We start from the raw sequence: 12,087 nt of genomic DNA, 5'->3' as shown, positions 1-12,087 counted from the left end.
GCAAAACCCCATCCACCCGCCCACCGGTCTGCAGCGCAGAGGACCCTCCTCTGTGACGCCTTTGCAGGGGAGCAGGCTGCTTCTCCCTTTACTGCCTGCATTCCCCCACGCTCTGCTTTTGCCTCGTGGGAACCTCTGTCAGACTGTTTTGTGCCATGGCAGCCTCCCCACTCGGCCTCTGTCTCCTGTGCCTTTCTGTCCCCTTCCCCACCTCCAGACCTCCACCCTGAAGGGAGGGCTAAGGGGAGCAGGCCAAGCCCATTTCTGCTGTGACTTTGCATCAAGAAGCTCCCAGAGCCCAGGAGAGGAATGGGTTTCCTGCTTTTAATTGAGGCGGGTGTGAGTCATTCCCGGAAAATGGTATTTGACAAGGCAGGGATCGAAGCCTGGGAGCCACATCTGCTGGGCGTCTGGGGAGCCTCTAGTGGAGGATGGCTTTGTTGGGGCCCCTGGGTGTGGGCCTTTAAGCTGGCCAAACTGCAGGAAAAGCATCAGGAGGCCAGCCATAGGGAAAAATGACACGTCCTCGTCCTAGTCCTCAGTTCAGTGGAGTTCCCTGTAATTACCGTAATTGCCATGTGGCTACCTCCCTGGGTCCGGCAGAACACTTCAGGTCACCACCGGCCTGTCAGCCCTCCACAGGGAGTTTGTGAGGAACAGGAGGTGCCAGAAACCACTGTGGGTCTCCTGTGGGTGCCTGGCCTACTTGCACTGCCCGGAATTGCTGCTCCGAGCCCTCTGGGGGGCAGGCGGTGCTGCGTTCCCACTGCAGTGTGGCGGAGAGGGAAGGGAACAGCTACTCACTGATGGACAACACGAACAGTGAAAAGATGCCCACCACGTGCCACAGGCGCATGTCCCAGAACACCACTGTCTCCTTGGTCAGCGGGGGCGGCTTGGGCTTGGGTGGGGCCGTGCTGGGCTGTGGGTCAGGAGAGAGGGGAGTGAGTTAGGCAGAGGCCAGCTGGCTGGAACCTGCTGAGAAGGGCCCAGGTCTCTGCAAACACTCAGCCCAAGCATATCAGAATCTCCTAGAATCGACTCTCTTAAGCATGCACTACCAACACCCTAGACCTAGGAAAGTTTCAGATTTAGAGCAAGAGAACTGAGCAGAGCCAGGGATTTGAAGTGGGAGGGTGGTTGATGCTTGGGGAAACCAAGGCCTGGAGGAGCAAACATGGATGGCTTGTCCTGGCCAGGTTCAAGACCCCTACGAACACACCCTCCTACTCCAGTCCTGGGCTCCACCCAAGCAGATGGGGTCTCAGGACCAAGGCCAGAGACAAGGTAAGGCCTGGGGGGTGCTGGTTGACTGGCTTTGCTCTCACATCTCCCCAGCGAGGGTGAGGTGTGGAGCTAGGAGTCAGGGCCTCATCGTTCTGCCAGCTGGCCTGGACCCCTGCCAGGCGGCCTCCTTTGGTCGCCTACCCTACTAGGAGTCACTCTCTGAATAGAAGGCTGCCAGAGTGTCCACAGGACAGGCACTGAATAAATAAAAGGCCTGCAGTGCTGCGGCGACACCTGGAGGCCAAAAGGCAGAATCGTGGCTGTAGCAAGCCTGAATAGAGCACAGCCAGACACTCCCACTTTCCAGGGGGATGTGACCCTGCCCTGGGGGACTGAAGGGATAGGACACTGCCCCAGGGTCTAGAGGACACAGTCTTGCCCCAGGTCTGAGAGGACACAGCCCTGCTCCTGGGTGTCTAGGGGACAGAGTTCTGCCCAGGTCTGAGGGGAGACAACCCTGCTCCTGGCTGTCTAGGGGACATGATCCTGGCCCTGGGTGTCTAGGTACATGCTTCACCCTGGGTGTCTAGGGGACATGGCCCTGCCCTGGGTGTCTAGGGGACATGGCCCTGCCCTGGGTGTCTAGGGGACATGGCCCTGCCCTGGGTGTCTAGGGGAAATGATCCTGGCCCTGGGTGTCTAGGTACATGCTTCACCCTGGGTGTCTAGGGGACATGATTCTGCCCTGGGTGTCTAGGGGACATGGCCCTGCCCTGGGTGTCTAGGGGACATAGTCCTGACCTAGGTGTCTAGGGGACATAGTCCTGCCCTGGGTGTCTAGGGGACATGATTCTGCCCTGGGTGTCTAGGGGACATGGCCCTGGCCCTGGGTGTCTAGGGGACATGGTTCACCCTGGGTATCTAGGGACATGGTCCTGCCCTGGGTATCTAGGGGACATGGTCCTGCCCTGAGTGTCTAGGGGACACGGTCCTCCCTAGGTCTGAAGGGATATAGACCCACAGAGTGGAATTTGAGTAGATCTGTCCCTGACCAGAGATGGATATGACCCCATGTCTGTCATTTAGTGTGGCTGATGGGTAGGGAGAGGGGTCTGTCCTCTGAGGGAGAGAGAGCCCTGGGGCATATGAACGAGATGTTGTCCCCTGATTACCAAATAAGGACAGACACGAGTAGTCCCTTCTGGTTTTCTGAGAAGAAAGGCAACCTGCAGTTCGACCATCCAGTCCTTCTTCCCCAGGTCCATAAACATGGATTAGGCATCTGTCATGAGCCAGGTGCTTCTTCATCTAGTGCATGCCACCCTTCAGAGGTTGCAGAACTCAAGAGAGGATCAGCAACCTGTCCCAGGTAACCCAGAGGATCTGTGGTCTGGGATTGGTACCTGATTCTCAGGCTCTTTTCTCCTTGCCAGGGTGAGCTATTGACAAGATGACACCATTCCTCAGTACTGTCCCCTGGATATATGTGAGGGGTCAGACATGTATATAAAGTTGGGGAACATGTGTGAGGTTGGGCACACGTGTGGTTGGCGTGCATGTGGGTGTGGTCAGGGACATGTCTGTGCCATTAGGGTTAGGGGCTTGGTGGTGGCAGCTGCCCTAATTCTAAGGCCCAATGTGTTGGCCCAATTGGTTGTATGACTGGAAGACTCTGAGGGCCATGGCAAAGTTCTCAGGTTCTGAGCCAAGGCAGCTCACTTCCTACACATTCTTGCCCCAGCCCTGATGTGGGTGGAGCTGGGCCTACTCTCACTGATAGGGGTCTTGGGTGGACGACAGCAGGTAACAGCCGGTCTTCTCCTCATGGTGGGCCCTGCTGGGGTCTGATTTCTGGAGCATGGAGGCCCCCACCTCCTTCAGGACCTCATGGGCTGATGGAGGGTGATGGTGAGCCATGCAGGGCTGAGGTGGGTGGTGACATGGCCCCCAGCCCTGCCCATGTCTCTGCTGCTTCCGTGAGGGAAGAGCTAGGGCTTTGCTCAGGCTGTAGGCAGATGTCAGGCAGATGGCCTCCAAATGCAATTTCCTGTGATGAACTGGGAGAAGATGAGTTCCTGGGGGTGAGGGAGAAGGGTCCTTGGCTCAGAACTGACTTAACCCCGCCCCCAGCTTTCTGTCTGCACCTAGGCCAGCTCAGTTTCTGTACCCAGGCCTCAGGACAGCCTGTGAGGGGCCTAAGTATGCCCCATGGGGCTAAAGCCAGCATAGCTCTCCTTACAGGGACACTGGAGCTGACACCTGACTCTAGCCCAGCTTCGTGGTCACGCCCTCTGGGCAACAGCAGGGACAGGCTACATCTGGATTCAGGGCTGTGTCCCTATGTCCCCATCAAACCCTCCAGTTCAGGGCTGTGTCCCCCCAATAACGACCTCCTCATGGCTCTGTCCTCCCCATCCCACACTGTTCCCAAGCCCCTGCCACTCAGGACTTCCCTGGGCACCTCTAACTGCCTCTACATTTCTGTTTTCCTGCTCCTCTGGTCCGCCCCTGCCTGCACAGCCTGCATCCCCTACTCCTCCCTTGCCCGGGCTCTTGGGCCTTCTCCTTCGGGTCTCACAATCCAGAACTCTAGGTCTGGTCTGCCAGCTTCCTCGTTGGCTCCCCTTTCAGGCTCAGCAGGAGTGGGGTACAAGGGGGTTAGAGAGGCTACAGATGGCCCCACCCTTCCTGGCTCCAGCCAGGCTCTGTCCAACCACCCAGCCATCCTCTCCACCTGCTGCTGTGCTATCTCAGCAGCTCCTCCCACCTCTCCCACTGTGTGCCTGCTTCCAATTTACCCTCCTTTCAACCCAGAACTCATCCTGACTCATCCCTGAGCAGAAACTTTCTAAAGCTCCCGGTTATCCCCAGGACCAAGTCAGACTCCCCAGTCCCTGGGTCCTGCCCTGCCTGCCCCTCTGGACCTAGTGCTCCACATGGCTTCTCTGTAAAGGGTCTCCTCATCCTGCTGCCCCCACTCTCCAACTTGGAATGCCCTCATCTCTATCTTAAGGCTATATCTCCCCCTCCATTAGACAGGGGTCCCTGGAGCATCTCTGGAGATAGAGGCTGTTGCCTCCAGAAGACCCTAAATTCAGGGTCTAGATCTGCTCCATCAGACTAGAGGTCCAGAAAACCCAGGGCTGTGCACCTCCGTGCTAGTGAGACCAAAGGCTGGAGGATGGGGACCCAGTATCCCCCATGAGTCTGGGCAGGGCTGTGTCCCCAGTCAGACTGGGAATCCCTAAAGTCAAAGTGAGTCTCCCTCGTTCAGACTAATGTTCCAGAAATCGGGGACTGTGCCCTTCCATCAGACCAGGAACCCCAAGAGTGGGGCTGAGTCTCTCTCACAGCCTGGCAGGGTTTGGGGCAGGGCTGCATCGCCCAGGAGACTGGATCTCTCAGGGCAAGAGGAAGGGATCAAACAAGCTCCGGATCAGAAAGGCGCCCCCTCTCCCCCAGCGCCCTGCCTGGAGGGTGACAGCCTCCCCAGCCCCTCCGCGCGGCGGCCTCACCTCCACCAGCTGCCCGGCAACCCCCGCGAGGCACACCTCGAGTGCGGCGCCGCCCAGCACCCAGAGGGTCCCCGCGCCCGGCTGCCCCGCCATCTTCGCGCCACCGCGCCGCTTGCGGAGCCCAGGGACGAACGGGCCGGCCGCCGGTCACTGCCCCTGCCAGTCGCCGCGAGCTTTGGCCACGGGTAGTGAGCGAGCATCATTTATTCATCGTCGGTGTCAGGTTCCCGCGCCTCCCGCCCCCGCCATCGCTCCGGTGGAGGGCCCGCCCCCTCCCTCCCGGGAGATCGGGCTGCAGGCTCCCCATCCCTGCCCCCACCTTCCGCGCCCCCAGGGACACTGAGGTGGGGGTGGGCGGCAGGGAGGACAGGCTGGGGCCAGGTCCCTAATCAACAGGTCCCCCTCCCTTCTGCAAATGGGCCTCAGTTTCTCCATCTGGGACAAGGGGGTGGGGCTGGAATCTGCTGATCTAGGAGGCCCTTCCCATTCTGTCATGCTAGATTTGAAAAATATACTGGATTTGAGTTTGGAGGGGGCAGAGCGGGCAGGTTGCCATGGTGACAGGCACTCAGGGATGTCCTGGTCTTTCTGGCCTGGCTTCCTGCCCAGAGGCGGCTCCGGTCACCCTGGACACCAGAGCCGGAGAGCAGGAGATGGTATGGTCAGAGCTGCCAGCCGGCAGTGTTATGGAGAGTTCCAGAAGAAGCCAGCATCTTCAGCCCCACAGGACAGAAGTGGGCTGCCCCTGGAAGGGCTGGAAGACTATTTTCTGACTCTGACTGCCCTCAATCTCTGCCCCAGCCCGAACGCTGACTCTGACTTCAGTCTAAGCGCAAGGACCCCGACCTCATGCTGAAGTTGACCCACACTGCACTCTGGCCCTGACCCCATGTTGAGCCTTGACAACTGAGGGACAGAAGGAGGTTCTGAGGAAATGTACAGACCTGGGGGAGGGGCTGAAGACTTAAGAAGAGGAGTGGGGAGGCCTGGAGTTGGTAGACTCCTCCTCCCTCCTTTCTTTCCTTCCTTCCTTCCTTCCTCCCTCCCTCCCTCCCTCCCTCCCTCCCTCCCTCCCTCCCTTCCTTCCTTCCTTCCTTCCTTCCTTCCTTCCTTCCTTCCTTCCTTCCTTCCTTCCTTCCTTCCTTCCATTCTTGTCCTGCTGCTGAGTGTTGGAAGAAGCAGTCCAGGTGTTGGGCCCCTGGAACCCTTATCACCAGGGACACCGGTGAAGGTCTGTGCAGGCTGGGGATGGCCCAGCAAGGCCTGCCCTGAGAACCGGGGAGACCTTGTGGCTCCAGAGCCCCGTGAGGTTCTGGCCTGGACATGCCATGAATGGGCAAGGACCACAGCAGGCTGCAGCAGGGAGCAGAGGGCCACCTGCAGGCACCTGCCAGTGTCAGGGCCTGGAGATGACAGCCAGGCAGGAAAACGAGAGCTGCTGGAGAAGGACTGTGGCCCAGGAGACCCATCGAGGAAACACTCAACAGCAGGAGGCAAAATCCGGGGACTGAGTGGGCTGGGCCAGCCAGTCCTCCCCAGGCATGCCCTGGCCAGGCAAACAGGAACTCTGCTAAAATCCAGATCACTTGTTACATCACTCCAATCCCCACTTCCTCATGCTGCTGCTCACAGGCCAGGCTAGGGAAAGCCACACTGACCAGTCAGGGAGGTCACCCTCGGGACATGGGGTCAGGGAAGCTGGACAGGGTGAGGACTAAGTGAGCCTGTCAGTGATGCATTGAGCAAAGCGTTACTCCTCTGTTTCTGTTTCTTATCCATGGAGTGGGGAGGGTGAGGCTCCCAGGACTGATGTGAGGATGATATGAATTAATGAATATGGGAGTGCTGGCTCTCCTTAGCAGGACAGGTAGCACTCTGCTGCTTACAGGCTCCCAATCACAGCTCAGCCAAGGGGAGAGCTATTTCTGTTTTCTGTAAAGTTCATCCATCCATCAAGAAGTAGGGCAAGCCCAGTGAATAAATCTGAAAGAAAATACAATCACATGCATCTTCCGGTGTCCCCTGAGATGGCCCCTGCTCTGCGTGGGTTCCACTTCTCTGCAGACTCCTGAACACAGCTGAGATCTCACTGTACACTATTTCTGTGTACTGTACACTGGGTACACTTTTGTACCCAGAACTTTTTTTAACCAACTCAAGTACTCTAGATCCTCCTTGACCCCACCACAGCCAAATACTATCACACGGGCTTCAAAGTCAAACTGATTGAACTTAAATAGCAGGGTGCCCCAAGGGTCTCAGTGCAGTTTTAAGCTTTAATAACCTCAGAAGTATAAAATACAAATGTATAAGAGACACCATTTAGCCAGGTGCTGTGGCTCATGCCTGTCATCCCAGCACCTTGGGAGGCCAAGGTAGGCAGATCACCTGAGGTCAGGAGTTCGAGACCAGCCTGACCAACATGGAGAAACCCCATCTCTACTAAATATACAAAATTAGCTGGGCATGGTGGCGCATGCCTGTAACCCCAGCTACTCATGAGGCTGAGGCAGGAGAATCGCTTGAACCTGGGAGGCAGAGGTTGCGGTGAGCTGAGATCATGCCATTGCACTCCAGCCTGGGCAGCAACAAGAGTGAAACTCTGTCTCAAAAAACAAAAAAAAAGCACCATTTGAAAGTTTAAGTTTCCTTTTGTGCCTCTGAAGATAGTCAAAGTTGACTGAAAGAAATTTAAGTCGGCTGAGTGCGGTGGCTCATGCCTGTAATCCTAACACTGGGAAGTTGAGGTGGGAGGAATGCTTGAGATCAGGAGTTTGAGACCAGCCTAAGCAATATAGTGAGACCCCTGTCTCTCTAAAAATAAATACATAAATAAAAACAAAAAAAGAAAAGAAAAGAAAAAGAAACAGGTCATTCAAAATTCACAAAACTAAAGTAGCATAAAGAGAATTTAAACAAACTTTCAAAACATTTTTTTGGGAAATTTGTAGCTTTATATGTCCTAACTTCTGAAGTTATTAAAGCTTAAAACTGCACTAAGGTTTCTGGAACATGAGCATACTGACAGCTGTGAACCCTCAGGTGGGCTGCTTAACCTCTCTGAGCTTTAGTCCCTCATCTGTAAAACAGATAAAATTCAGGATCATGGGCCAGGTACAGTGGCTCACACCTTTGGGAGGCCAAGGTAGGAGGATCATTTGAGCCCAGGAGTTCGAGACCAGCCTGGGCAACATAGCAAAATGCCATCTCTATTTTTTTAAAAATTCAGTATCATGCACCAGCATATCACAAGCCTTCATTAAATGCTAGTCATTATGATTATTATCACTCTTGTTAAAGGCTGTGTGATACTACACTGTATAAAAACTCAACAAGGACCAGGTGTGGTGGCTCACGCCTGTAATCACAGCACTTTGGGAGGCTGAGGTGGGTGGATCATGAGGTCAGGAGATCGAGACCATCCTGGCTAACACAGTGAAACTCCATCTGTACTAAAAATACAAAACATTAGCCGGTAGCACGTGCCTGTAGTCTCAGCTACTCGGGAGGCTGAGGCAGGAGAATTGCTTGAACCCAGGAGGAGGTGGTTGCAGTGAGCTGAGATCGCGCCACTGCACTCCAGCCTGGGTGACAGAGCAAGACTCCATCTCAAAAGAAAAAAAAAAGAGAAAAGAAAAGAAAAGAAAAAAACCTTGTTGGATCTCTGTCCTATTGTTGGACATTTCCATTGCTTCCAATTCTCTAGTATTAAACACCACGTTAAGGCGAACATCCTGAAAGTTGAAAACTCTCTCAAACTGTATCTTTTCCTCTGCACGTACACCAACACAACAATCATCCACACAGAAGTCTTCTGTGATCAAATGTGTGGGTTTTTCCCCTAAACGCCAAGCAGCAGACACCAACTGAGTGCCTTCCAATTCAATTCTGATAGGATCTACCTGGAGATAGTGTCAGATCCCACAGATTGAGGCCTCAGTTCCCAAGACTACCCACCCAGCCCCAAGACACTAGTCCAGTCTGGCCTCTGGAACTTCTGACCAAGCGGCTTCACGTTGGGGTTCCTACAACCTCCTCTTTGGGCTTCATTTGCTGGAGTAGGTCACAGAACTCAGGGAAGCACTGACTTACTTTTACTGGTTTACTGTAAAGGGTATTACAAAGGATACAGGTGAAGAGATGCATAGGGTGAGATATGGAGGAAGGGATGTGGAGCTTCCACACCCTCCTGGGCATGCCACCCAGCCTCCGCATGTTCAGCCATTTGGAAGCCCTCTGAACCCTGTCCTCCTGGGGTTTATGGAGGCTTCATGACATCTGCATTCCTTCCTCCCAGAGTACAGGACAGGACACTCTCTGCGGAGAATCTTAAGATTCACAATCAGAAAGGTGCAGGAAGATTAGGGTCCTGGCTTGGGGCAGGCGAAAGCAGGGCAGGAGAAGGTCAGAGAGATTCCGTTTCCTGGGGCCTGCCCTGAGGCCCAACACATTATAGCCAAAGACTGTAACAAGGGCAATGGGAGCTATGAGCCAGGAGCTGAGGATGAAAATCAGTACCTAACACCACATGGGGTTTTTTCCCCCCATCTTTGAAGGACTTTACATCTCTGAGGGCTTTTCAGTAAGGAATTTAAGTTCATAGAGGGTTTATGCCCTGCCTATGGTCACACAGGAACTATGGCCTCCAACTCAGCCTTTGCCTCCAACCCAGGGCACTGCCCAGTGTCCAGTGCTGTTTCTGCTCTTAGGAGGACCTCATCTTAGGAGGCCCCCACATCCCTCTGCACCCCAAAATCAGTTGGGCCCATCATATCCGGAGTTGGGGAGCTCTGGACTCCAAGTCCTCCAGCCTTGATCCCTGGAAGACAGTGTCCCCTCCATACATGGTGCTGTGAATGCTGGCCTGCAGAACCCTGCTTCTCCCTCCTGTACTATTTTTAGCTCCTGTGAGTTTCCTGTAGGGACCCAGTCCAGCCTCAGGGCCTCTGGATTGGAAGCTGTGAGCAAGGCAGGGGGTAGTGCCCAGAGGACCCTGTGGAATGTTGTCTCCTGGAGCCTGAAACTCCAGGGCTTAAGGTTTAGCTCTGGGGAAGCTGGGGGTAGGAAATGGGGACCCCCTAGTCACAAAGCTAGGCTAGGATCCAGGGACTCAGCCTAGGGTGGGGGCGGGAGCTGGGCAGCCTAGGCCTGTGCCACAGCAGCTCGGGCCTGCTGGGAGTTGGCTATCCCTGACCTCACTGGCCCCAGGCTCAGCTCAGAATAGCTGTGGGGCTTGGCCAGGCCTGCACCAGACCTGCGTGTGCTTGAGCATGTGCCTTGTGTACTAAGGCACTGGTGCACACGGGAGTGCGTGTGCATTATGCATGCAGCTTTGTGTGTGACTGGGTGTGAATCTCGATGGCTCCAGAATCACAGGTGCCATTCACATACGTGTGTGTTCCCTGGAGCAGTGAGCAGGTCTGTGTCCCTGCGGATGGGCACACGATCTGCACACACGTGCCTAGGGCCGCCACTAGAGTTGTGCAACTTGGAGTCCTTACCAGTGGGTTCAGTGGTAGATGGGTTCATGTGGACTGTGGAATTGTATCTGTGTGCAGTGAGTGTGGGTTGGTATATACACATCTGTGGTAGGATTGGCCAGGGGCCCTTGGCTGTGTTGCAGGGGACTGAAGGCAGTTGGACTCAGCAGAGGCTGTCCTTTGGGCACTACCAGAGGCCTTACCTGACCCCAAGCCAAGAATGAGCTGGAAGAGAGGCTGGGCAGGTCTTGCCCCATTTAGCAGATAGGAAAACTGGGCTTGCAGTGTCCATGAGGTCACACAGGGAATGGGGGAAAGACTGGCCTGCTGCCCAGAGCTCAGTCAGCCTTCCCATACCCCTAGATGTGGCTGAACAGGAAGTCTGGACTCTAGGGAGGAAGCCGTGGGAGCCCTTCCCTTCCTGCTTGAGCCCAGGCAGCACTGCCTTCCCTCAGCTGCACGTGCAGATGATGAGAGTGAGGCCCAGAGACACCTAGTGTAAGATCAGATCTGTCCTGCTCAGGGCCCTGCCCCACCTGCCCCTATCTGTCACAAGCAGTGAGGCCATATGCTCCTCCTGAGGCCATGGCCTCTCTCCAGCCCTTGCCTCCCTCCCAAGCCCCAGGGATGCCTGGTGGCCCATACCCATGCTCTAGGGGACCCATAGATCCTCTAAACCGTGCTCATCCCTGAAGGAGCCCCTTGAACCCACCATACCCCTCCTCTGAGTCCCACATAACCTGAGAAGGAGGTGCAGGTAAGATATTTCACCAGCAGGGGCACTGAGCCACAGAGAGGCCGCACACTGCCTGTGATCACACAGTAAGAGGAAGGCAGCACAAGGCCCCATACCAGGTCTCTTTCCAGAATGTTCTGCTACCTCCCACTGCCCCACAGGCACACAGAGTCTCCGAGGCCTGTTTAGAACCTGAAGTCTCAGTTCATTCCACCTGCTGGGGTGGTGGCTCTGCCAGGCTGTGCTGTAGACTCAGGGAGCCAAGTTCCCCAGCAGACAGTTCTGCAGGCCATCAGGGCTGTGAAGGGGGGTGGGGGCCAAGGTCTGGAGCCTGGGGGTGGAGGGCATGGGGAGGGGAGGCTTTCCCAGAGGGCCAGAGGGGACACCTCACTCACCAGAGGCCTCCTTTGTGGCAGCCCCCACCCACCAACACAGCAACACCTCTACCAGAGGAGCAGGGCCTTTGGGAGTGGAGCCCCTCAGGCAGCAGGGGGTGCAGGAGGGGGCAAGAAAACAAGGCTGAAAAGGGGGAGGCCAGAGCTAGGGCGGGCCTTGGCTGTGTGCGGAGGGATGGAGAAGCAGGAAGGGGCGGCTCTGCATGACGGGGACCCAGGAAGAGAGCAATGTGGGGTAAGAAGGTGAGGTCGTGCGGCCTGCAGTCACTCAGGCAAGGGTCCCAGGCCGGAAACCCTCCAAACCTAGGGTGATGGGCAGCTTGGCAGATGGTAAACTCCCACCTGGCAATAACCCAAGGGAGCCAGGGGATGAGGTTGGCAGGCCCCAGGCCCCCATTTACCTCCACTGGGGGGGTCTTCAGCCTGGCAGGATGGGGGATGCCTCCCACCTCCTCAGTAGGGGGCTGAGTAGGGGGCTGGTGGGCCACCCTTTCTGCTTTTCCACAGCCGTCTTGGACCCTGAGCCTTCTCCTTATTGGAACCTGGGTGCCACTGACAGCAGTGGGTGACTAGCCTGGTGGCCAGAGGGGGACCAGGCCGCTGACGGGGTCCTTCTTTGTTACAGGTTTCAACTATGCTCCCTCCCGCTCCCGGGGAGTCTGTCCCAGACCAGTCTTCAGTCACCCTTTCCAAGGTCTCAGCCCTTCGCACAAAACACACCCGGCCGGCTTCAT

At 56.0% G+C, this 12,087-nt stretch overlaps 1 protein-coding gene and 1 long non-coding RNA gene across 4 annotated transcripts in view; both read right to left on the bottom strand.

Annotated features, from left to right (window-relative positions):
- Window positions 1–12,087, bottom strand: part of TMIE (transmembrane inner ear) — a 53,140-nt gene that overhangs the window by 3,258 nt on the left and 37,795 nt on the right. The window contains exons 2-3 of one of the 3 annotated variants that reach the window (XM_077992322.1): window positions 4,743–4,844; window positions 805–922 (exon numbers count right to left, since the gene is read on the bottom strand). In XM_077992322.1, the coding sequence (XP_077848448.1) occupies window positions 805–922; window positions 4,743–4,835 (211 nt within the window). In that variant the 5' untranslated portion in view covers window positions 4,836–4,844. Of the gene's footprint in view, window positions 1–804; window positions 923–4,742; window positions 4,993–12,087 lie in introns of those variants that run through there. The other 2 variants (XM_001113938.5, XM_028844045.2) reach the window with 2 other exon arrangements.
- LOC144339137 (uncharacterized) lies at window positions 6,591–9,011 on the bottom strand. The gene is made up of 3 exons (XR_013413840.1): window positions 8,873–9,011; window positions 8,395–8,444; window positions 6,591–6,725 (listed from the first exon to the last, which is right to left on the bottom strand). It is a non-coding gene; the product is annotated as an uncharacterized LOC144339137 (long non-coding RNA).

This window comes from Macaca mulatta, chromosome 2 (genome assembly GCF_049350105.2).
Source record: "Macaca mulatta isolate MMU2019108-1 chromosome 2, T2T-MMU8v2.0, whole genome shotgun sequence".
In the NCBI taxonomy this organism is placed as follows: domain Eukaryota; kingdom Metazoa; phylum Chordata; class Mammalia; order Primates; family Cercopithecidae; genus Macaca; species Macaca mulatta.
Note: the sequence above shows the minus strand (reverse complement) of the source record. Positions and strands in the feature narration are given on the sequence as shown.